This window comes from Halichoeres trimaculatus, unplaced genomic scaffold (genome assembly GCF_033239565.1).
Source record: "Halichoeres trimaculatus isolate MK-OKI-2021-1 unplaced genomic scaffold, fHalTri1.1 fHalTri1_scaffold_10, whole genome shotgun sequence".
Classification (NCBI taxonomy): Eukaryota; Metazoa; Chordata; class Actinopteri; order Labriformes; family Labridae; genus Halichoeres; species Halichoeres trimaculatus.
The window spans coordinates 19,176,802-19,203,106 of record NW_027437187.1 but is presented as its reverse complement, the minus strand read 5'-3'; the positions used below and the strand labels follow the sequence as shown (position 1 = coordinate 19,203,106).

The 26,305-nt window shown below is 41.2% G+C and overlaps 1 protein-coding gene across 2 annotated transcripts; it reads right to left on the bottom strand.

Annotated features, from left to right (window-relative positions):
* Positions 1-237: 237 nt before the first annotated feature.
* Positions 238-24,942, bottom strand: dennd4a (DENN/MADD domain containing 4A). 2 transcript variants are annotated; one of them, XM_074676979.1, is made up of 31 exons: positions 24,748-24,942; positions 20,479-20,810; positions 20,038-20,284; positions 19,866-19,935; positions 19,404-19,573; positions 18,320-18,558; positions 18,166-18,232; positions 17,971-18,029; positions 17,633-17,777; positions 16,261-16,436; positions 15,818-15,918; positions 14,752-14,970; positions 14,180-14,325; positions 13,721-13,741; positions 12,044-12,177; positions 11,812-11,944; positions 11,040-11,246; positions 10,822-10,950; positions 10,587-10,728; positions 9,520-9,642; positions 8,730-8,840; positions 6,095-6,169; positions 5,168-5,982; positions 4,865-5,075; positions 4,243-4,334; positions 3,977-4,152; positions 3,320-3,716; positions 2,796-2,916; positions 2,342-2,504; positions 2,182-2,246; positions 238-2,020 (listed from the first exon to the last, which is right to left on the bottom strand). In XM_074676979.1, the coding sequence occupies exons 2-31, from the start codon at positions 20,784-20,786 to the stop codon at positions 1,884-1,886; spliced, it is 5,199 nt and encodes a 1,732-aa protein (XP_074533080.1). In that variant the 5' UTR covers positions 20,787-20,810; positions 24,748-24,942; the 3' UTR covers positions 238-1,883. The 2 variants fall into 2 exon arrangements, with proteins under 2 accessions (XP_074533080.1, XP_074533081.1); XM_074676980.1 differs by having other exon boundaries at positions 2,796-2,913.
* Positions 24,943-26,305: the final 1,363 nt, after the last annotated feature.

Here is a 26,305-nt window from a genome sequence, read left to right as displayed (position 1 = left end):
ACCAACAGATTTATAAATGTATTTTACACTGTTTACAAAACAGAAAAGCATTAGAAATCTAAGATATGTATAATCTTGAGGAGTTGTGAATTTTGTTGTGATTTTTTAGTAATACACTAGAATACACAAGACCTGATTTATAATAGTTACAGAGAAACCAAACGCTTCTTCAAACTAATAAATATTTTTGTTTTAGATACTCTAGAAAGAAATACTCAGCTGGCAAACATTGTGAGCTGACTTGAGTAGAATAAATGTGTTTATTCATAAATGAAAGCAAACCATAGACTTGGCCAGGGAGGAAGTCTTGATTTTTTTTACATATATACATGTATGTATAAAAGTCATACAAATAAGTATCTGTGTTACAAAGATAAATAATACATCATGAACACTGGTTGAGTTGACATATTGAGTAAATAACGGGTAGATACCAAGTGATGTTTTGGTCATCAGTGCTTTTTTTTTCATACATAATCCACAAAGTGAATAAAATGCAGATGTACATGCTGTGAGTCTGGTGTTCAGCCCAGCCTTGTCTTTTTTAAAAATCTTTTACAGCATCGTATCATCACAGGTCACTGTGGGGAAGTTTTGAAATAATCCGTGGAGATTTTTCACATCTAGGCAGGTTTCTGTCAGTTAAAGGTGAAAGACGATATAAACACAGTGAACCATCACACTCAGTTTTTGGAAGGGGTTTTGGATTTGGGCAGGTTGGAGCTGTTCTAACTTAACACCTCTGACATGAAGTTGATTCAGTGCAGTCACATTTAAAACTGTTCATTTCTGCTCTTTATGTCACATCTAACACTTCACTGTTTTCCAAATGTCTAAAATTGACATCTACACTTCACAGTGAAGATAAAAGGAATTATACAAAATATTAGAGTCAAATACCCTGTACATTATTATATCTCCAATAAATTCATTTCTTTTTTTGAAAAAAAATGTGTTGTTAAACTTAACAAAAACATTTTCTTTAACATTAATTTGATTGTACTATTTTAAGGAAATCCATCCTCAGTGGTCCCATATAACACATAATTCCCTCCTACAATAAAAAAAACAGGCATTGTCAAAATAATGGAAATATATCCAAGGAGTAGTATTCCCTTTAGGTACCATATAATACAAAGGTAAACATACATTTGTGCAAATGAGATTAACTGTTTTGAAAGAAAAAAAAACTTGTTCTAATGTTTTTGATCCAGTTTAGTGTATTCAAGGACATCTGCCACTCCCAGACAGGTGCACAGGGTTCAGATGAAGAGTAATGTCTTTGCTTTCCTTCACTGCATGTAATGGAAATCTGAGACTGGACAGTTATTCCTGCAGCTGTCAAATAAAAAGTCACTTAAGTGTAGCCTGCTGGGCTACAGAATCATGTCAATGAGAGTGAATGGCAGGAGCTCATTCTGCCAAAGTGCTTTGTAAAAACATGAAGCTCTAAAAGCTAGGACATATCTTACACACATACTCACACACACACTCAACAACAGTCTTCACAGGGTCACCAGGACCACTTAGGAATTTCAACATGTGCCACACACATATTGTACGTACTTGACTCACAGCTTTGACAGAAACAAAGTCATAAAATAGACTGTATAATACCTGTAGAAACAATAAACTATAAGTATACTGAAAATACAGTGAATATCATCATATTTAAAATTACAAGGCCTATCCCTTTATGCCTCTCAGCTCTAACAGTACACAAGAAACTCATGGCAGTAGCTGTACATGAAGTGTCATTTTTCCATTGTGCTTCATAGCTGTGTGCTCCAGTCAGGTGAGCTGGTCCTGAGTGTGAGGAGTCTGAGTCCAAAAAACAGCAGCAGTGTCTGTGGCTGACAAAAAAAAAACAGGCTGGAAGTAATTCATAGACTGGGCTCTCCAAAGGTCCTCCTACACTCCATGACCCCCGCTCCAGGGGGTCGGTCACAGTTGTGTGTCAGTTTCACCAGGTTGGGGGTGAGGCGATCATATGCAAGTTTGTACTCTCGGTCAAAAGCATCTACAATAACAAAAAAGAAGGATGTTAACAATGTGGACATGGTGCCTCAGCTTTGGTTTTCCGTTTTTGTACAGTACACCACAGTATTTTGAGATTCTTCAGTCTAGATCAAAGTGATAGGCTGATCAACCAAAAACAATCAAGCTTTCTTTTGTACTTACTTATATTAATGTTGTGTTTGCCCAAAGCCACGAGAGCAAGGAACAATAAATCCCGATACAGACTCCTTAATGACAGAAAAAAAGAGGAAAACAATCAAACCTTCCATTAACATCATCATCTTTTACATGTGCTGTTATACTAATATCTTTGTATCCTCACCTCTGTCTTTTAAAACCCAGCTCTGGCCCCAGCACCTGGATGATTTGGCTCATGGGCTGATAAACATCGCTCTTCTTAATGCTCCTCACAAAACCCTGCAGCAGCTCCACTGTGAAAAGCTGCCCTTCTTCACACAGCCCCGAGCGGACCAGTGAGTTCGCACCTGCAAAAAGCCGGAGATAAAAGTCACCCCGATCAAAGACTCATTCATCTCCGTGACTGAAAATCAACTCTGAAGGTTTTAGCCTGATTAGGGGCGGCATGACTAAAAGGAATCCTGAACTGAATAATGCATGATCTCAGTCACTTCATATGCATTATTTAATTTGCATGTAAATTTCTGACCTTGATCAAACTCAACAGTGCTGCAAGCAGAACTTTTTTATTAAAGTAATTTCTCCAGTTCAAACATTTTCACCCTTTATCTGTTCAGGTAAACACGCGATAAACTTACAATGTGTGTTCCAAAGGACATAGCAGGGCTGAACTTTGTCTTGGTGCAACTTCAGATTGTCCCACATGATCCTCACAAGCACCTGCTTACTGTCCTCAGAAGAGATGCTCTGAGGAGTCTGCTAAGTGGAAAACAAAAAGAAGATTTATCTTTTACTCCAAGGGTCATAAGCATACTATTAAGTGTAACCAATCACTTTTTCTTTGATCTTATTGAGTGCATAGTGATGTTGTTGCAGTGTGTTTTATAAATGGCCACTAGGGGTCGCCAAAGTCTTACTTTTTTAACAAAGAAGAGAGGTTTAAAAGAATAGCCTGTATTTGTGCTACTTAATGTATTTCCTGTCTTGCAGACAATAGATGACTAAATCAGCACAATTATCTTCATCCCACCATTTACTAAGAATCACAAGGTTTCCATCTTGATGAAGGCATAAAAATGCCAAAACAAACAAAAATGTGTAATTGCTCCTTAAATTAAAGATGATTTAAAGATATCTCTATGATCAAAAGGTTAATCTTCACCTGTTCTCCATTGCTGCAGTGCTGTGAGGCCAGGATAAGAGCCGGCAGGTTACTTGGCAGCTCCAGTCTCTTAAAATACCACACAAGGTTCCAGAAAACGATTGGGTGTTGATCCACAATACTCGGGGAGGAGATGGCCTGGTCACCTTCATTAACAAGGAGGCTCTCCAGCTCCTTCCACAGAACCAGTGGGCTCAGGTAGGGCACCGTCACTGGCGATGAGGCTGTGGTGGAGGCTGAGGTTTGATCCAGCAGCTCAGCACTCCCACCGCTCTGCTGCTCCCGCAGGCAAGCCACCGATGATTCAGCTGCGCAGTCCACGGCAGACATTTTGGCCTGTGGATTGAGTTCTGCCAGTGTGTTCTCCTCTATAACAGGATTAGTTTCCTCAGAAGACCTGAGGGGAGACACAGAGTAGATCTCTTTAACGAGGCCACAGGGATAAAAGATTTCCTGTCTGAACGTGCTTTTGTGTGTGTGAGTGCAGAGGTAGCTGAACAGTATAAAAATAGATCACCCTGCATAAGAAGTCAAGATCTTAAATGTAATACTGTGACTGAATTTCCTTTGAAATGACCGTCTAACCAGATCATTTTAGCCACTTGTGAGTATTATTCACAGTAAACACTGTGCTCATACTGTGAAGGGAGCATTTACCTCCTCTGTGGTCTCAGGTCTTTGATTTCCACATTGAGGAAAGGCAGGAAGGCTGTACCACAGAATGGACAAGTGCTGTTCAGGTTGGAGTCGTTGGCTGTCCAGCCGGCCATGACCTCCTCATCATACACCAGACAGTCACATGTCTTACAGAGGGAGCAGCTAGACATCTGCACCTAAAGCAGAGGATGAGAGCAGGTGTGGCATTTCATCATGATAGTCTGATTCAGTCCACCTCATGAGATTTATGTTTATAAGTGTCTTACCTCTATGGTGTAAATGGGAGCTGGTTGAAAGCGTTTGGTGTCAGGGGAGGAATCAGGAGTGTGAAGAGCTTTTGGTGGAGGTGCCAAACCACCTGAAAACAATAGAGGATTACAGAATTAAACACACAAGTCTAAGCCAAGATTAAACACAAGTATCAAAGCCATTGATATCTGGCGTATCAGCGCAGGTGTTTGTGTTTAACTCTGGAGACTTTGCATGTGAGCGTGCAAGCACGTGTGCGTGTGTGTACACATGTTTATGTTTAGCACAGGGCCTTCATGTGGCTGAGTGCAGAGCAGCCTACTCACAGCGTCAGCCTCATGCCTGCTGGCCTAGTTTCACACAGAGTAACACCGACTCTCTCCATTACTGAGCCCTTCTCCTTCTCTATATTTAGACTCTCAAGAAGTGTTTAGATGGGAAATAAAACAGTGCTGCAGTTAACACAGCACTTTAATGAGCACAGCTGTAAGCCATGGAGATGTTTTCATAAAGACGGTTAACCACTTGGGATAAATTTTTCTTTGACTACACTACAAGATTCAATATCTCAAACTTAAATAAAATGCTTTCTTGAAACAATCTTTGTAACGCAGACGGATTAAATGATGAGAGACTTACCAGAGAAGGAGTTGTGTCTGAAGACTCTGTTGGGGGTACTGGGGCTGCCCAGGTTGGTGTGACCAACAACAGGGCTCTTCCTGAGCCGGGACATGCCGCTGTGCTGGGGGGATGTAAAGCTGTCTGGGTCCAAACAGGTGTCATTTTCAAGCAGTGAGGAGCAGTCTGCCTCCCCTGAGGTCAGTGAGGATACACTGATCCGGTCACAGTCCTACACAAGAAGATGAAGATTATCACTGTTAATTCTTTTTGAACTGTGTTATTTTTCTAGCATTACAAAGTGGAGATTGTTGCACTACAGACCTGGGTCAGTGAAGTCTGAGAGGACAGACGAGAATAGAGGCGGCTGGCTTTCTCAGCTACGCCTTTTCCAGCTGATATGACGCTGCTCTTGAAGATGTCAAGAGTTGGAGTGAACAGCGAGTCCATGGAGAACGATGAGTTGGAGGGAGTAGGTGATGAGGGAGACACCAAGGACGTAGGCCTTTCTCTGTCTTTGGCAGAGACACCAAGAGGGAGAGATGGTGACGGCCTCAGTCTCTCCTTAGGTTTGACAGGCAGAGCAAGGTGTGTGTTGCATCGTAGCAGGGTGGGAGGTCGTGGTGAGGAGTGAGGAGACGAAGTGGAGCGTAACAAAGGGCTTGAGGGGTTCTGCAGGTCAATGCTGGGTGCACGGCTGCTCAGGGGGCTGTTACCATTGTTCATGTACATCTCTATCTCCTCGGCGAGGTCGCGGCGAGCCGTAGGCGTGCTACTGTTCTCATGATCACTCTGCTGCACTGCATCGGTAGCCATCAGTGACAGGGGATCAAACCCCCTCTCTATACCTGTCCACCTCACGGCCCCAGCACTGCAGCTTACACTCCTCTCTCTGGGCAAAGTCTGCCTCTCTAAGTCGCAGCTGCCCTTCTCTTTGCCTTTCTGTTTTTCCAGCTCAGTCTCCTCTTCTTCCACTCCGTGCAGATGAGGCTGCTTTGTCGCACCAAGGTGAGGGACAGTGAGCCTCAGACTTCCAGCTCCACCTGACAAGTCCAGGGACTTTGGCCTCTCCGTCTTTGGCAGAACTCCACACAGCATCCCATCCCTTGGGGGACTGGAAACCAACCAGCTGTCGCTGCCTGTGACAAATACGGAGGTGATAAGAGACTCAGCGATAATCCAGTGAGGAAAATCTGTTTCTTTATATAAACAATCATAAAAGCTTATTTTTTACTTAATTCAAAATCATACCTGCATTGACATCTGTTGATTTGTAACTTCTGGTAGATGGAGAGATGCTGCTGATTGGAGTCTCAATCTCAGGTGCTAGAGAGATTAAAATGACAGTAAAGGGTTAAGGAGATTTGGTCAGTCTATCAAGACGTGTAGCTGTGTAATTCCAACAAATCCTTCTGATTTCATCCTACGTCCTTAAAGTGTATTCGTCTCATTAAATTGTCAAGGCTTGCTTTTGTTCAGTGTGCACTTCTTCAATTTACTGTTTTATTTTGTAGGGCTGACCTTTTGTTTTCACGTCTTGTTTACATTTAGTGTCATTTGTTTTCCTTGTGTTGTTTCCTAGTGATTAATGTTTTATGTAACATAATTATGTGGTAGCTCTGAGTTCTTGAGGTCACTGTGTGTTATTTAAGAGGTTATTCCTTGTATTTTCATTTTCTTTCAGACACACTAGCATTAAGTCACCTTACTTAATCTTTGGTTAATCCCTTGTGTCTCTGTACTCCATGTGTGAGTGACTTTGGTTTGTTCTTGAGTTGGTTTTCAGTGTTTCACGTTTCATCTTGTAGAATAATCTTACTTTTTTATCCATTTACTTCCTGTCTTTTCCCTCCTTTGTTTTCGTGTGTCCTGTCCTCATTAGAAACCACTTGCTCCATGTTACCCAAAGGTTTAATAAGCAGCCTGTACTGCATACTACATTTGATGTGAGCATGTATTATGACTGTAGTGTTCTCAGCTTGTTTCCTGTTTCAGAAAGCAGAAGTTAACGATTCCCTGCTGATGAGAAAACTGCCTCTGTGTTGTCAATTTATGGTTTAAAGAAGTTAATACATGGTTCTTATAAACTTTAATCACTTTTACAGAAATGTTTCTTCTGAGATGGATATCACTTCTGTAAAGACGACTAACAGTAACAGTATTTCGCCAGAATTTCTTTCGCATTACTTTACTGAGAGTGTAATGGACCATTAATTTTAAGCATTGTAGTATTGTGGTTGTAATCATAAGTCAATCACAACAGATGGCAGTAATGCACGTAAAACTGAGTGTCACCATAAATTGAAAGAGAATAAGAACAATGTCAAACACAAGCAGCAAAACTCCAGTCTAAAAATATGAGGCATCGTGGAGGTGATAAAAACAGCAGTTTATGGAGTGTCCGCTTGAGGCTGGCTCCTGAAGTAGCAGAAACCACGTACACACCAAGCCAAAAACTCTGTTTTAGAAACAGACAGATGACTTCACAGATGACACCCATTTATAATACAGTCTATGGTCAAACAGACTGAGAGGTCGACTGAGGATATCTGCATCCTCACTGAGCTGCATTTTGCAGTATACTGAGGATTCCTCCAAATCAATACATCAACATGTTATTTTTTTTGCTTTAGTTTGATACATACTGCATACCACATGTACGCCAAATCAGTACCTACTGCTAGCACAGTGGCAAAGTTTTGTTTACTTATCTGAGTCCTTTTCACTCATTGCCTGCGCTGTGTCCCAATTCATGTACTTCCATAAACTTACATGAAATGACACTGTGTACACTCTGCACTTACTGCAAGTGTACACAAAATCTTACAGGGTAATGTTGTCCCTAATCAAGCGCTGCAGCTGCACACTTACTGGAAACTAGAAATAACATTTCACAGGCATTCGCAGGTGTTCCTCTGCTTTTGATTGATTACATCCATCAACTATGTTTGAGTCGTTCCCTCCCCTTTCCTCTATGTGGCAAATATGGCAATGTGGGACATAGCACTGTTGTGTGTAGATATTCTTGGCATTTCCTCCTGTCTTTGTCAGATCGCTGCTATCCCCACCTAGTGATCGAGTGTAGTTCTTCTGTGTGTCATTTGCATTGGAAAGTGTATTTGTAGGTTTTCTTTGGCTTTAGTAAATAAACCTTTTCTAGTTCCTCATAACAGGAGTTACATCTTGTTTAATCAATCTCATTTAAACAACCTGTTTGCTGCACAATTTACTCAATACAGTCAATTCAGCCCTTTGTTTTGGCTTGTGATATTATGAATAAGCATTTAGTCTGAACTTGTCATTGCAGTTTGGCATATGGTATGTGTAATGAGATTGAGATATCTGTAAAAGTAATGAGACAAACAGATCTGTTAACGTTGAGTTTTTGGGCAGGGTATTGTTGGATTATGTGCCAACACAAAAGCTGCAGTGGGGCAGAGAAGATAAACTTGGCAGCTGCGTCTTCAGCTGTGGCTTCTTAAGGCACATTTGTTAATCTTGAAATATTAAAAAAGGATGTTTCCTCTGCTGATACACCACACCTCTTTACTGAGGACTACTTATTATAACAGCTGGATCAAGGCTTGGTCCAGACGTGGCATGTTCTTATCTGTGGCCCAATTTAGAACAAATCCTGTCATGCAAACAACGACCTGCTTACATAACGCATTCATCCATCAACAGAATCTGTTTCCAAAAAACATCTAAATATAACAGCAAATGGACGCATAGCGAGCACGCAACAGCACACCCACACTGTGCTGTGATATCCCGGCTTTTAAAGAGAGAGTGTTCAGTTTGCTGCCTTTAGCTGTGATCTCCTCCGGCAGAAAAAGAACTTGGTGTCAGAGACACCAAGAGAGAAAGAAGCTGATCTCTAACTCACTGGATGGTGTTGGCTCTTTGTCCTCCACGACTAGTGTGTTGTCGCCCTCTCTGCTGCACATCCTCTCCTCCTCTTTTGACAGAGAGTCATAGCCTTGGTCTGACTGTCCACCTACAACAGATAAAAAGCTTTATCCTCTCAAAAAATAAAACAGTTAATTCTTTTTTTGTTCACTTTACTGTTTCAAAGAAGGCTGAGTGAATAAAAGCACGGGCATTTAGTCCCCATGCATGCTTTGTAAGAATCAACTGATCTCAGTGTTGTTCTTCAGCAGAGCGTGGTGACATTCCCCACAGCTTACAACACGCAACACACCCAGAATAGAAAGGCAGGAGTAGAAAGCAAGGAACAGTCTCTGAATGCATCATATTCACAAGGTCAGACTGCAGGAAAAGTACAAAACTCCTCCGCTCTGATTTATTTTGTTCTCTCTGAGTTTCTGCTCTACTCAATTGTTTGCCACTGAGGGATGAAACAAGCTGTGAGCAGGGTGTAAATTCATGATATGGCTGGTGTTAAAGCTTCTGAAAGATAACTTTAATCCCTGTAGACTCAACGTTCCTTTATCTGCAGTGCATTATAGAAAATGTAAAGAATCCAACTTTTCCACAAAGGCAGAGTCCTTTTCTGTTAAAGCAAAATACATTTTTTTCAAAGTTAAAGCAAAGCTTGTGTTAATAAAAATATTTACCCTTCCAAGGTGCAGATTATTGTATCAAAACATCGGAGCAGCAGCAGAGAAAAAACAAAAGTACGAGAGTGAAAAAGTTTGAAGTTTTTGGCTCCTTACCTGTGCTAAATCCATCATCACTGGAGTCCATTTTAGTGAAGTCAGTGTCAATGGAGGTGCGCTCAGCAGAGTCATTAGTGCTGTCCAAGCTGCCATGACTGACTGTGTCAAGATCACTGCCGTCTGACAGGAGATAACAGAGAGGAGCGAGGATGAGACGTGGGAACAAAAGAGTGAGAACCAACGGGATGATAAGACCAGCTGGTGTAAAATCACTACATAAACAGTGAACAGAGCTGTAATCCTTATCACCATTTACAAGCTGCTGGCACGCTTTGAACACCACAAAATAAATACAAAAAGATACAAGAGTGCTAAAAGACAGCAACAGTTCACCTCTTTGTTTTATCTTGAACTCATAGCTGTAGGGGCTGAATGATAAATGCATATTGTAAAATAGGTCAATCTCCACAAATGAGTATTTAAAAACTAAAGGATCACGCTGGTCCATGCATTTTTTCCATTACATGATTTTTTTGTGTTAACACATCATTATGGGCAAATTAGCTGTATTAAACCATCTGCACAGTAAACAGAGCATGGTGCAAAGCATCATCAGACACCGTTATGTTAATCAGAGCCTCACTGGGCCTTTGTGGGTAGAAGGGATGGCATCATGAGCGACCTGTGCGCTGAGACTGCTCGGGAGGAAAACCTCTTCTCTCTGTTTAATTAGTGTCATTACAGGGAAGAGGGTTGGGAGCGGTTTGTGCTGCAGGAGGCTGGAGACAGGATAAACCTTGTTATGAGACCAGGAGAGAAGCCTTGAAGAAACATCTGCTCCCACGGGGTCCCACTGCACTATGTTTCTTTTCATTAAGAATCACAGGAGGAAAGAGCAACCCTCTTCTTTGGACCGTTTATTTACTGACTGTGTGAAATATTGAAAAATAACGACAACTAAACAATCATAAATAACTTGTTTTGGATAATAACGGTTTGTTCCTGTCTTCTACTCTCCCTGCTTGGGTTCTGCATACCCACTTTTTTTCTGATGCATTACCCCTTACAAGTCAGCAGAGTTTATTGAAATGAAGGATTTGAGTCTGGACTTAAGTTTCTATTACCTGAAAGTTGAGGATCTCTGAGTGGAGTCTGTTTTCTTCCTGCTTGCTTGAACTGGAGAACTCCTAACACTACATTCCTCAGCTTTCCCCACAAAAAGTAGCCTCCTCTGGTGGTGGAGGGCCAGGTACTCTCCAACACCGCCTAAAACAATGAACATATACAGTGTAAGCAGTCACACATGGGTGGATTTTAAAGGCTGTTAAGTCCAGTGCTATGTATGGAGATGGTACCTACTTTGTTGTAGTACCCGTATGTGATGGCATTGGGTTGGACTCCGGCTTTCTTCATCTCAAACAAAACCCTAACTGCCAGGACTGGCTGGCTGTACTGTCCACAGAGCTGCAGCAGCACACGGTAACACACCTGGGGTGAAAGCAACCAGATTTTAAAATTAAGTGTGTGCACTTTCAAAAATCGTAAGCAAACTGTGAAAACCTGTGTGATGTTCCTACTTCATCTGGAGCCTGTAACTTCTTGTCCTGCATCTTCCTCAGCACGTCGTACGCTGTGCGCAGAGCTCGCACCTTTGAGTGGCAGGTTCCAACAAACCCTGGCAGGCAGATGAACCAAAGGCCATAGCAGTGGCGCAGCAGACACGTAGACCACATCTGAGGCATAGATGAATGGGTTTTGGCCATCCTTTGAGCTGACTTGATCTCCTGAGATGAAAAAAAAAGATCACATGAAGAGATGATTGTGCAGCCTTTGGCTATCAGAATATATCTTTACTTATCATGATGGTTCATAGGTTTACCATTAAAAGAGCCAACTCTCTAAAAACAGAGACAATCTGGCTCAATGACAATCATATCTCTATAATTTATCTCATGCTTTAATATTTTTCCATTATTACCATCTATTACTTACATATAATTCTATTTTTCTTATTTTTCAGAATTGGATTTTGTTAACCAACCAAGCATAATCAAGTCGTGAAGAAATCCATTATCTGTTCAATATACATTTTTTACTTATACATTATATTATTGTTTCTACTAAAATTAAGCACTTAATTTACATCTCACAGTTCGACGCTCTGTTGTATGGCAAATATTCACTGTGCTGAAGCAATCTAACACCAAAACTGTTTTTGGGATTAATAAAGGTCCATTATCTCCTACCTCCCATTAGAGAAACAGCATTATTGTCAGGGTATGATATTGGCAGAACAATGATTAAGGCTATTAAGTGCTGTATAATGGATGTTATAACTGTTCAGCTGACCTGTTTGGAGCGTCTAAAGATGGCTGTGGGGCTGGCTGGGCTGCTGTGGCGTGAGGTCATGCCTCCTGATGACGGATTTGTTCCCTCAAGCAGCTCCAAAAGCTCATCTTTCAGCACAGGGAACCCAGAGTAGCTGCAGAAATAGTGCAATGTAACAAAAACAGCATTATTGGAGGATGATACAGACACTGTCTCATAGCTGTCATCTGGTAACATATCTGTAGTGTGGTACCTATAGCACAAAGGATGCTCCTCTCCTTCTGGGAGTGGAGGCAGCTCTGGAGGATTGACATAGACCGTGTGCTCACTGCGATGTGATTCATCCAGTTCGATCAGTCTGGTTTCTTCTGGGCGTTCACTGTCAACCTGTTCGAAAGAGAGGCACACACACACTGTCATCCTACCTCTCTTCTTCCCTTGGCCTCTTGGCTTTTCAGTAAACACTATATAGTAAAAATCTATAGGCGCTAATGCTGCCTGAAGGCTCACAGCCTTTTGAAAATGTACAAGCCCTCAGATCAGATCTGATATGAGGGTCAGTGAGGACAAACAGATGTCAGTAATGAGTCAGTTTACATCAGTGAGATGGCTGTGCCCCCACTCCAGTTATCATAAGGGTGCTGCCAAGGAGGCAGCTTGATCCTATGAATCCTCCAGGATGTGATTAATCTAGGCTGCAGTGACCTGGACAAAATGAAAGCCATGCTGCTCCAGGGACGTGAAACCATTAAATTGCACCACTTTGGTAGGAGCGCTTGATATTAAACTGACACATTCACTTCAGCTCAGAACTCCTGCCTGAGCTGATGTATGGAGAAAAGTGTAGAAAGTGCCTCTGTTTGTCTCAGAGCAGTCACTCCTTTGTGATGCACAGTAAAGCAAACCTGTTTCTTTTTCAGGAGGAAATCAGCTGAATAGCTGTCTGGATGACCATTAAGAGCCTGAAATGCTGATGTAGAGTGACTCAGCTTATCTAAATCGATTACCAGCTTATCTCAGACATGAGCTTCACAAAAACATTATTATTATGGCAGTGTCTGAATAGCTCCCAAGTGCTGCTGCGTTATAGAGTTTGTTCCACTCGGCCAAGTGGATGATTAAGTCAACTGACTCCCTCTGACCTATTTGCCCCCGCTTCGATTCTGCGCTGGATTTTTCTGCTTGTTGCCCTTCCTCTTACACTCATGAGGCCTTTCTCAATCACGCACTTGTTGTCAACCTCAGCACCACAACGGATCCATGCTTCCACTTCCTTATACTAATGACCACAATGACCACTCATATAGGAGTTCTGTGAATCTTACATCCTGATTTCACAAGTTTGCAAGCACAAAGAGGCTTTTTCCGGAAGGGAGAAGGATGTTTTTGTGTTACAAAATGTGCGTGTGTGGGTTATGTTAATAAAAGCTGTTCCATCCCCAAATGACTCACTCCAAATGAACAGGACTGATCCACTTTAGTTCGACTTTAATGACAGAATTTACTCTGATATACAGGGATGATCACCTTTTGCTGTCTTTCTATGGTGCTTTTTACATTTCAAACAGGCTTCTGGAGATGGAAATGAGCAGAGTCAAAGAATGGCCGGCTTGAATTATTGATAATACTATCTAAGCATCACTTTAGAGTCTCTCACAGTTCTGCATAACATCTCTGTGTGGTTAATTTTAATGGCACCCAGTTCAATAATGGAGATTGCTGACACTGACAGCTAACGCCCTTTGCTTTCCTGCACTTAAAGCTACACTTCAAAGACTAAGTTATATTCTGCACACATACACTGAAACTGAGCTGAGTCATCCTCTGATAGCAACAGAAAATACTTTGATTTTGACCAAATCTTATGATACCACAGCTTAAAAAGAAAGAGGGAAAACAGAAAACTACAACACAAGCTTTGGGATCTTACCTTGCCTCCAGTGGTGAATAGCTACGAGACAGGAGCCACATTGAAAACAGAGCAGCAGGAAAGACAGAAGAGGCAGAAAATCAGAAAAGGGAATAACTGGAAAGACCAAAAGACTGAGAGGTAAAGAGGAACACTAAAGATGAGAGCAGTAACATCAGAAAACAAAGAAGCTCCAGGGAGGTGTTGGAGTGTTAATTATACCTTGTTTGCTTCCATTAGTTCTTGTTATTAGCTTTTATTAGCTCTTTCAAACTAAACCAAGTCCCAAGTAAGACATCTTCCTTAAGAAGACAGCATGTAATTCATCTCTTTAAAGCCTGAGCTGTTTTCTGTGAGAACTTGTTCAGACCAAATAATGTAATTTCAGAACATGTTCCCACACAGTAGAGCGGTGCGCTGCTTTTGATGAATTGTACGTGACACAGAAAATCCATAATAAAGATTAGCTGCAAACCTCACCTTATCAACACACTCATCGAAGAAAGCCAGGCTTGCATCTTTATCACTGACAAAGGAGCACTCCTCGATGAACCGGCTGAACATTTGAGTTTTGGTCATGAGGGAGTAAAACCTCTGATTAGAGCGGTCTCGGCTCTTTAAGAAGCCTGTGAAGAAAAACACATTATGTAACAATGAGCATGACAAGTGGACATGTACATGAGATCACAGAACTTGAAGATCACTCATCAAGCTGTTTCATAAAGCAGATTTTAAGGAAATGAATACTGTGATATAAAAAAAGTTGTTCTCTACTGTTCTGCTTGCATAAGCGCTTACGGACATGCTGGGACATTACGCTATTAATCAGTACGGCTCCTCTGCTCTGTTGTCAACACCTAATTTCTAGCGAGCTAAATCACCAGCCATTACAATCAGTGATTTAGGCATAACTTTGTCATGCCACAATTTAGATCTTAACCTCCTGACCAGCTACAACAATACATCACATAAAAGGTGCTGCAACAATAGCTTGACAGCATGTCTTTGTGATTTAATACAGCACAACATCTCAGACTGAGGCTGGAGTGTACCTTGAATGTCAAAGAGGGAGCTGGCATCGGTCGTCTTCTCAGAAGGGGCTTGCGTGATGGGCAGCAGGTAGGTGCGGTAACCACGTAGGATGGCGGCCATGAAGCGCAGAAAAGCCTCCTGGATCTCCAGCTCCAGAGTTTGGAGGCTCTTTCCACCGTTCAGTTCACTGTCAGTCATTGTGTGCTCCATCTGCAGGTCTTCCCGATTAAGCTGACCACCTGGGAGCACGCAGATGTTACATTTACATCAAAGCACGCAGAGAAAGTCTAGAAAGAAGTCTTGTGAAAAACACCCAATCTGCAGAGAAGATTGTGTTTATCAAAAAATATTTTAAGATGGACCAGAACAAAAACTCATATTTCCTGCTAAATAAAACAACAGCTTAAGAAGACGAATTAAGTGTATATAAAAGATAACTAGCAAACAGCTCAGCAATACCAGAGCTTCTTCAAGGCTATAGCTTGGTGCTACTGCAACTCATCAAGCTAGCGTGCTTCAAGGATTATGCTAACACACTGATGATAATCAAGTTAAGCACTTATCATGTTCAAGCTCTTAACCCAGTCTTGTAACAAAAAAAACATAAAGCCACACAACTAGCACGACACCAAAATTAGTTGGAAAAACACAATTGTTTTCATTTCTTAATGGTTCGACCAAAATGGAGTGTTAAAGCAACAAAGGTAAATGAGTCACAAACAAAGCACTTCTTTTCTAGCCTGGTATCCAGTTCACATGAGTATTTAAAATTTACAGAGAAAGAAATCTATGATACAGGAGGCAGATGAGTCTATATCAAGTAAATCCTCAGACATTTTGTCACTTTATACGCTGAAATTTGAGCCCTAAATCAGAGTAAATGACAAATTTCTGTTGATGCAAGGAGGTAGATTTGAACCATTGAGAACAACTTACATCTAGAAGATCTCTCAGGATGCTCTCAAAATATATTGCAATGTCAGCATCCACTGAGTTTTCCAGTAAAACTGACTCCATAGGCTGACTAAAGAAGTGAACCTAAATTATTCATGAAACCATGATGACACAGCATCAGACTGGACTTACCTTCAGTCAGCTGCTGATGAATCTTATTCAGTGTGTTCAGAAGATGTTTGCAGGCTCTCCTGGGCAAGATTTTCCATGTTAAAGCTTTTTTGTCGTCTTTTCTGAAAGCACACCATATGGTTTTTGTTACATGGGAGGATAATCAGGAAATACAGCAAAGTGATATAAGAAAGAAGATGGATTCACAGAAATATGGGCTGACAGTTTAATCTCTACAAAAAGCCTCTAAATGGATGTAGGACTCCAGCTGTACCCCAAATATGCTTTTGCTGTATGAAACTTTTACATTCCAACTCCTTTCGTTATGTAAGAGACTCACGCTAGAAGATGATGATAACATGGGACAGGGGGTTAAACTCTGAACAGAGATGATTTTGGGCTCCCTGTCTCAAAGTTAAAGGTGGCCATCAATCACAGAGTGGTTGCAATTTAAGGTCACGTACTGGGAGATTGTGTTGGTGTCCAGATCCACACAGCTTATGTCAGCTGGGGGCACGTAGAGGTCAAAGTATCTGGAGTCAACACCCACGATGAATGGACATGGAGCACTGAGCACATCAGCCAGCGCCAGGGGGCACAGAGGAATGTAGGGGCATGGCCAGTGGAAGGGGAAGATCATCTAATAGAGAGGAAGATGTTTCCATGAGTAAAATCAACAGATGCACACAACCGCTGTTTTCCTCAGATGTCTCGCTGAGGGTGAGAAGCTGTTACGATGTCATATAAAGGGAAACTCATTCATATTCAAAGCTGAAGCAAGAAGTTTCAGACCAATTAGCTGTCAGACAACAACTAATGTTAGCATTTAATTACTAACTGAAAAACATTTATTTAGACTGGAAGTGACTAAAAAGTACTTGACAACGTTACAAAATGCAAAGCAAAGGTGCAGACCCAAGCTATGGTAATGTTAGCCTGGAATGTATCTCCTAGCAAACTTAATGTTTGCCTGGAATACATTTTCTCATGTTTGATGTTAGCCATGACTGTTTTTCTAGCTAAAGTAATGTAAGCCATGATTTTTTTTTTTTTTTTTTTTTGCTAATGTAATGTAGGCCTGAATATTTTTTTCATAAAATGTAATGTTAGCCTGGAATGTATTTCCTAGCAAATGTAGAGTTAGCCATGACTGTATATTCTAGCTAATCTAATTTTAGCGCAAATTATATTTTTTAGCTTATGTCATGTTAGCCTGAATATATTTTTCTAGCAAATGTAATGTTAGCTTGGAATGTATTTCCTAACTGATGTAACATTAGTTTATAATATATCTCCTAGCTTACACTGCATTGCCTGTAATTTAAGCCTGGTATGTCCTCCCAGCTAATGTGTTCTTAGCTAGTAATTTGTTGAAGGCTAGCAAAAATGTCAATTTTTTTTTAAAGTAAAACTTAAAACCAGAAAAAAAGCAGCTCATCATTATCACCACATTTAAGCTTATTCCCACAAATGAAAGGTCACATTAGAATGACTGATGTGATCATTTGGCAAATCTCAATTCAGCTTAACTCAATTTTATTTACAAAGCATTTTAAAAAAGCCGCAGCTGAAACAGAGTGGTGTACATAAAAGTAGTGCAGGAATAAATAAGATTCATTACACAGATTGGTATGTACCATTAAAATATGACAGAGTACAATTCTTCAGTTAAAAACACAGTAATCCAGCTACAGCAGACAATACATTTCTTCTGTGATGTTGTTATAATTACTTGAGCTCTGCTTTCACTGCATTCAACGTGAGCAGTTCAGTCAATTAAAGAACATCTTTTTCAGGGTCATTAAGATGACAAATGGGAAAGAATGAAGGACTTACAGAAACAAGTGCCTCTGTAACGCTGGTGAGTACAGCTGGACGCAGGGAGTGAACCAGGATCTTGTGCTCTGTGACAGCCAGCACCAGCAGAGTGGCTGCATTCTTTGGGCCTAAATTCAATAGTAATGTAGACAGGCTTCCACCGCTACAACACACACACACACAAACACACACACACACACACACACACACACACACACACACACACACACACACACACACACACACACACACACACACACACACACACAAATAAATCTATTGGTTCTTGATCAAGAAAGAAGTGAATAAATAATGTCTTTGTGCTCTTACATCACAGTTAACAGATTTTTTCCTACCTAAGAGGCAGTGGGGAGGAGACAGGTTGGCTCAGTATCAGGCTGTCATGTGGAGACAGCTGTGGAAGACACACAGGAGAGAAAAACAGGCATTTTAGCTTCAGCAGGCAAAGGATTAAGCTCACAACTACTAAGACGAACCAAAGAAATAAGACCTACATTACGTCATTCATCAAATTTCACATTTAAACTCACCTGCACCAGGATGCGTGGTCTCTGGGTGGAGGGGAATGGCACAGTTTGCATGAAGTGAGAGATGTGCCTGTGAGCAAAAACGACATGTGAATGTCTGAACCAGAGTGAAGGACATACACTTACAAAGAGCAGGGCTCTGTAAAGAAGTGCTTACTTTTCAATAGGCAGGGCATGTGGTCCAGAGATGGAGTATCGGTAGAGAAATGTGAGAAAGCTCCTGAAGGACTGAAAAAAGGGCCAGTGGGAGAGTAGACAAATGCTCTTGTTGCTGTAAACACTTCTAGTCCCATCAGAACCAAGATCAGAACTTGGCAGGCCGAGCTGTGAGCGCTGACTCTCAGACAGGCTCTCGTCTGAGTAAGGCTCATAGAACTGGATGGCTGCTCCATACACCTGCAGTATAGAAGGGTACAGAATGGTATGGAAGACAGTCTCATATATGCACAAATATACACACACAGGGGCATATTAGCTGACTCAAACTCCACAGAGACACAAATTACAGGAGTCAGAGTTTGATTAAATGAGCCTAATCATAAACATGCGTCAACTCAAGAAAGTTCTTCACAATAAATATGCTCAATCACTTGTTCCCCTTTGAAGCCGTCCCTCACAAATAAATTTGTAAGTCATTCCAGGCATGAAATGCCAGGAGACCAGTCCGCAGACAAGAGGTTGCAGAGAAGGAGTGAGCATTGAGGCTTCGAGCTTTTAAAAGTTATGCACAAGCCTGAGTGCTGCATGAGCTATCCATTATTCAAAAGATGAGCTGCAAAAAAATCCTTTATGCTGCATTGCTTTCAAAGACTATCAGCCATTTGGTATTACAGCTAGGGCCTTAAGACTACTTTAGATTCCAGTCAGAGTTTAGAAGTTGATTAAGATTGTCTGGGATTCTCAATAATTCAACTGCACATCAACAAACTAATCCATAAGGGATGCTTGGAAGCAGAGAAGTAGAGATGAGGGGGACGCTAGTACTGAAGCCATTCAGGGGTTTTTTCTCAGGGCAGAAAAGGGATGGGAACTGTAAACTGCTGGATAAAGGAACATCTATGAGAAACTTATTGGGTTTTTTAGCTGCAATGGCTCCATCACACAATCCCTGTGCATGTTTGAAGGTTGCTCTAACATTTTGCAGGACCCAAAAAGACCATTTTAGCAAAGAAGAGTCTTAATTTTAATTTATTTTGAAAGCAAAATGTTAATTTGCATTGCTAATGAGAACAAGGTTTTACCTTTTCTGCAGAGGCCCCCGTCAGAACAAATGTGGAAAAAACAGGCAAAGATTGTTTGGTGTGTGCTGGCCAGCACTCGATCGTAGCTCCCATGGGCAAGCAGAACATCGGTACTGACTCTGGCAGTGGGAAAGACTCATAGTCTTCTTCAGGGTACCTACACAAGAGGCCTAGACACAACGACACACACAGCAGAGTCAAACACAATCAAGCACACAACATTACTTCACCACATGTTGATTCAGCAGATGACCTGACACCAGTAGCTCTGGTTCTTCTCAAGGTTTTTGCCTGTTTAAAGGAAGTTTTTTCTTGTCAAGTGAGTACCTGTGGTAAATTTATGTTGGTTACTCAATGTAATATAACAAATTGTGCAATATTAACCTTAGGTGCCTAATGTACAGTCAAAGCATTGCACAAACAGTAAATAACTCGAAACACAGCCTCTCCATTGTCCATTACCTGCTTTGTATGAGATAGTGTTTGCTTTAGCCAGGGACTTCTTATAACAGAGGTAAACAGAGGATCCCCACTGCAACAAAAGAAGAGACAAAGACCGTCACAGATGAATCACAGCCTTCACTCATGGAGCTGATTCTGGAGGCAAAGATGTGGTCTCGGAGCTGTGTCCCACCATGCTGCTGTTGAGGTTCTTGTCCACCTTGCAGAAGGTGTGAGGGGGTGTCTCCCCCTTGCCTGGGATGATGATGCAGACATCAGTGACAGCAAGCGAAGTGTGAGGTTGGCTCTTAGGAGCACGGCGATAGGTGATGTAGATGCGTTGGGATGACGAGCTGCTGATGTTTGCAGGACGACCTGAGGGTGTGGTCTGTACGATGTGACATCCGGGTTTCAACTTCTCCTTCCACTCATACAGAATCCTAAAACAAAAGACTGGCTTGTTATGGGCTTCTTGTCAAACTTGATAGCTTTAAATGTTATTGATAGAATTGGATTAAAACAAAGATGTCATACTAGAGGATGTGTTTAAGAGCAGATTATAGTGACCCACGGCAGAGGGGTGATTAGGGATGCTGGTTGAGAAAAGGGTCAGTGACTCAGGATTACTGCTTACCCAAGATCTGTCAGAGGAGGCTTATCTCTGCCTCGCTTGAAGCACAAGAAGATTTGCGGGCCCCTGAGGCTGGCTCCATTGAGCTCTGCAGAGAGGCCTGAGGGAGTGCTTTCCACACAGGTAAAACCAGGGGGTACCTCCTCACCCAGAGACCGGATCACCACGGCTACATCAGTGATGGGGGCTTTGGATTTCACAGACTTAGGACCGGCATCATCCAAGTGGAGCTCTTCCTCTAAAGGCTTGGGCGAGTCTGTCAGGCCAGCAACCACAAAGTAGTCTGCTACACGAGGCCCTTTATCCTCCATCTTTTCCCATTCCCACACAGAAGGCTGCATGTACAGAAGAGGAGAGAGGGGGTGGGCTTTTAGTGTGCATTATAAACAAATTGCTGGATTTAGCTTCAAAGAAAGAGTAAACCTGTCTTTTGACATCAGAGAACAAACCAGCTGGACAAACTGCTCCAGCATAAATCAGATCCCCCTTAAAATCTTTCTTGGAACGAACAGTAATTGTTGCATTAAACATGGGAGTAGAACTATGCTGCATGTACATTACAAATGTATGCTACACCCAAGAAATAACAAAATCTAACAAGAGCATCTGGAAGCGTTTAGCATGCATTCCTGTCTGCAGAAACACCATATTTCACCATGAAACATGGTAGGGGTTTGGGACCATTGACCTTGCTATACGCCATGACTGATTATGTAAAGTAAAACAGATGCCTTTGCCGAAAGAGAAACTTAGGGTAAGGAAAAGTCGCAGAACTATTTCTGTGCATTGGGGAATGCATGAGGGTGCATCACAGAGCAGCAAAAAGCTTTTTGAGATTTTTGGTTGGGAAGTATTCAAACAATGTAGACTGTGCTCGACAATGTCAGAGAAATGAAAGTAATAGAGAGAGCGCCTGTGAGTCAGCTTGTTACAGCTTTATCACAAAGCACGGAGCCCTGGCAGCCCTCTGAGTACAGGGGCAGCTTATTGTGCTTCAACTGAAGAGCCTGTTTTATCGCGCTCTGCAGTCCCACCACACTCACAGGCTAACTGATAAACAGCAGCCTATTATTTCTCCTACTGGGACGCAAAAGTGTTAGCATAAAGTTATCCCCCTTCATCCACGCTGAATGTGTCAGTGCAAGGAACGTGGCACCAGAAAGCTGTGACCCTATCTCTGCCACTTAGGACTTTGGCTTCCACTGACTTTAAAGCTTTCAGATGCTGCCGCTCCCTCATGTGGCTGAATGATGGGACAGAAGGCTAAGCACTGCTAACAGGCTTATGTCATGCAAGTACCAGCTTACATGAAAACGTGAAAAGCAGAAGATAATAAACTGCTCTTGCATGTTCATTGTTGCTCATTGGGCTATTTGTAACGAGTCCATCAGATGTAAGCTACACCCACTGCATTTCCCAAAACAATAAAATTCAGTCAAATGAATCTCCTGTTTCATAATGCTGTTAGCGCTTCATATTAGTGAGATGGTCTTTGTAAAAGGTGACTCATCTCTAGGTTGCTGGTTGACTTGCAGTGTGTTAGCCTGCGGGTGTTTATGAGTGTTTATGTCCAATGTTCCCTGATTAGCTGATAGCTGTTTTGATGTCATTTATTCATGCTCTGCAGTGTCGGAGCCCTGTGGGTTTACCCAGTGACTCAGCATGCCGGCAAAAACATTTCTGCCTCTTTTGATCTCCTTCAGTGCTGGATTTTTGGAAACGGCAAAATATGTTCCATTGCAGCAGCTCTGCTGAGAAAACATTTTGGCTTTTGTTTTGTCATGTTTGGTTCAAGAGCAGGTACGAGCCAAAACAGACATTTTTTCAAAGGTGACAGACAGAAACAGACTTCTCAAAAGCGTCACACTGACGTCACAATTGATGCACATTTCATTTATGGCTTGACTGCTCTTGTTCCCTTGATGCCAAGTGGTATTGGGAACATTAATTGAAAAGCTCATGCTTTTCTTTTACGGAACAGATAAAATACTCTTTCTAGAAGCGAATTAGATGAATCTAACACTTTTTGGCAGCAGAAAATAAGTGCAACTGGTCAAATCGAAAGTTACAACTTTCAAAAGGTTCAGAAGTCAAGTATTATTCGAGGGAATGTGTTTTTCTAAAACATGTTTCTGCTCATCAGATTAACCTCCTGCTCTGCCTAAATGCTGATCTATATATACATCTGATGGCATGGCAGATGTGTCATGAATAAAGTTCAGGATTAAATATAAAGATAATCTCTAGTTCCAACTGCCATTACATCCACTGCATCCATTCCTCCCCCTCAACAGGAAGTAGAGGACTAAAATTAAATCTAATCCTTTGCCATGGCAACATTAAAACTGAGCGCAGGAGAGGATTCTGGATATTTCTCTCTCTGAAGCGAAGAGGAGGCAGGGATGGTGCTCCTGTTACATACAGGTCAACTAGAAGGACTCTCTGATCTGAGAATGAAAGTTTTTTAATATTAGCAGATGTGTCTTTGATATTACCACACAAACAAAAAACACACAGCTTTGGTTTTTGTTTACAACACAGCGTGTTCCCTATATCTCTCCGAAACCTGCTTCAGAGACATAACATCTTTGAAAACACCTGATTTGCCAGACTTGTTTTTTTCCCACATGCTTTCCTTCGATCTTCTGTACCTCTCACTTATTACAGGAACTCTTGTTTCAGAACAAGAGTGGAAGTGAGTGACTCACGGCCTCCCCAGAAACTGCAATCTCTTCATTCACGACAGTTTTCTTCATAAAAGCGACACAAATAAGGACAGGGAGGATTTCCGCTTCTTACTAGCTAAGAAGGCAACTTCCCCTTTTTTTAAACCCTTAACCACTATTGTATTTGAGTCACCTCTGACTGTAAACTTTGACAAATTTTCAGTAGTTTGTCAACCACTTGTACCACAGATTTCCCAGCATTTTGATGAGCTTCAAACTTTGATTTTGAGATGACTACATGTCTAACTCTTGTATCTGCTGAGCATCATGTCCATCAGCATGCCTCTGATACATGTACCACTGACTCAAGTCACAATGATGATTGACTTTGAAACTGTCTCACTCAACCTGACGTTTTAGAAATAGGGGAAATTTGCCGTCCTAGGTTTACTTTTACTTCACTGAGTTAAAGGTGCTTTTCTAAAAACTGTAAAGAAAAATGTTCCAATTGTGTATAACCAAAGAGACAATAATACAAAACATCAGGATTATTCATCAGACTTACAGCTAAGTTATCATACAGCTGTCTAGAATGACACTTCATTGATTATGGAAGTTACATAAGAATATTACTTCATTACCAATAATACTTGATTATCTCCTGTCCCTTCTGATGTGCAGGGAAGATTTGTTTTTTGGCATCTTTGCTCAGTGGTTGTTACCTTGATTGCACAGGATTTAAAACATTAACTGCAACACTCCTCTAACACTGTTTTTGACCACTGAGCGCTGCTGAACTGAATGCCCATGAGACAGAGGCAGCCCTGCTGGACGGTCAGCCAGGCTGTGCTGAGATTAAAGGACTGTAGAACAACATCGGGGTAGGGAGGGGAGGGGCACTCTGATCTGGGTAGGGAACCACCACAACATTTCACTCAGCATCTGTTTCCTCTTAAAAACGAAGACAACCCTCTCCCCCTAGCAGCTATTTGCATTCCTTACGTTTGACAGGGGGTACCTCTCCTGTTTGATGAGGAAGCCTAACACGCCCAACTGCATACATTCAGCAGGAAATCAGAAATATCCCTCTATGTCCAATAATATAATTTAGAAGCCGATTATCATGCATTTGGAGCATCTTGTTAGCTAAAAAAGACAGCAAATACCCCACATTACGCGTTAGTGACCACGGCGAGCATAATACTACAGGGGGGTTTTCTCATGCCCACATCACAAGGAGCCATCTTATGGAGCATCTACACAGGAGGCGATGAAGTACGTCTCCATATGACTTCATTGTAACCAATGAGCGCGCTAAAAAATAAAATACACACGGCAAATGTTCATATAAAATATTACATTATTTTTCAAATGCGAACAGTAATATTTTTTCTAATCATTCTAACGAAGCGTGTAATCACCTTGATCATTATAAATAAAGCAGAAATTCATATGGCTGGATATATCACTGGCAGCCATCATCACAAAATAATAGATCGCACAATTATGAGAATATACGAAATCATACGATGCACACGTTAATTCCAGCGTCTGGGCGGATGAGCATCGCGTGTTATTATTCTCAATAGAAGAAGCATCTACTCACATATCAACACGATTCAAAGGTGATGGCGATATACGGCTCTACGTCGACAGGCACGCTCTCTCTGATGAAGATAAATAATATTCCTCAGGGTTGTCTTCGTCTGTTTTTATTCTGCTTTAAATTATCTGCACAAATAACAAAAACCACCGCGCCGTAACATGAATCCGAATAGACCGTGTAGTCCTGAGCAGCGCTTTATCCAGACCTGCGCGGTTCACGTGACTGATTACAAACCTTACTGACGTCACCGATGACACTGCTGGCAGCCGTGACAGAAGACGGACGTCTGAAGGTGTGAGGAAACATGTACCAACACTGAGCAACACAATTGCACAGGAAAGCACTCAAAATAGGCCTATCAGGGCATGAGCAAGGGTTTTTGTTTGTTTTTGTTTACTGTTGTTGTTTACTGTTTTTGTTGTTTTTTCTAATCGTTGGCTTGTAGATGAGGTTATAGTTGTTTTAGAACAATAACTTTGCATTTATTTATTTTATCCTCGCTCTGCTGCATTATATATCACTTCACTGTTCTGTATTATGAACATTTCACCTTATTATCCAATTTACTTAACTTAAATTTTCTCAAGCTAAATTGGTTTCAGTGTTACTTCAATAGCTCAGTATTTAGACTGACCATGCAGTATACATAGATAATCAGTAAATTTTCATTTATGAAAAGAAAAATGATCTCTGGTCAGTCATATTCTATTGATCAGCTTTCTCCCACAAAAAATTGCAAACTAAATGCTTTAAAAAAAAATAGTGAAATAGAGGTTGAACATCAGAACCTTACATGAGTCAGTATATGTAAACACAGTGTTTACAAAACTGTTTACAGCTGAGATTTAAAAAAAAACAACTACAACTGTGATTTCACCCTTTAAAGTTATACTGTTAGAAAGGAATAAATCTTTTAAATTCTTTCTGCTATAGTATTATACAAAAGATTTTATTTCAGAACTGTTTGAAAAAAACAGTTTTTATACCAAGTAGATGTCATCACAGAGCACAAAGCAATAAAGAAAAGTGCCTATGTCACGTTGAAAGTCAGACAGCAGCAGAGAATACATATTTTTTCTGTTGATCTGAACTCAAAGGGAAAGGCTGAAAAATCTGAGGAAAGTGGCAGTGGCTGGTGTCCAGTAAAAACACAGCCGTCTGTCTTGCCCTCTGCTGCCCTTCTGTGGTGATTTCTAAGACATGCATTAGGTTGAAAACTACAAAAAAAAAACACATTTGTATTCAGAAAAAAAAAAAATCAAAGCCAGCTTGTTAAATTTTCTAATTCATTTTGCTGTGACATCAAGAGTGATGGCTTGTATTTTTAAATTAAAAATATAAATGACATTAATGTAGCATCAATTTGCTGCGATGGTTTCCGATGTAATACTGGACCCCAGAAAGAGAAACTTCTATACTACATTTCCTCCTCTGTATTTAATAAGAGCTGATGTGTGCATTGAAACAAGTTGTGCTTGCTGTTGTCATCCTCTCTCTTTATGCAGACTAAATTTTATTTGCCCCAAGGCGCCACAAGTTGAAGTGACAGGGGAAAAAA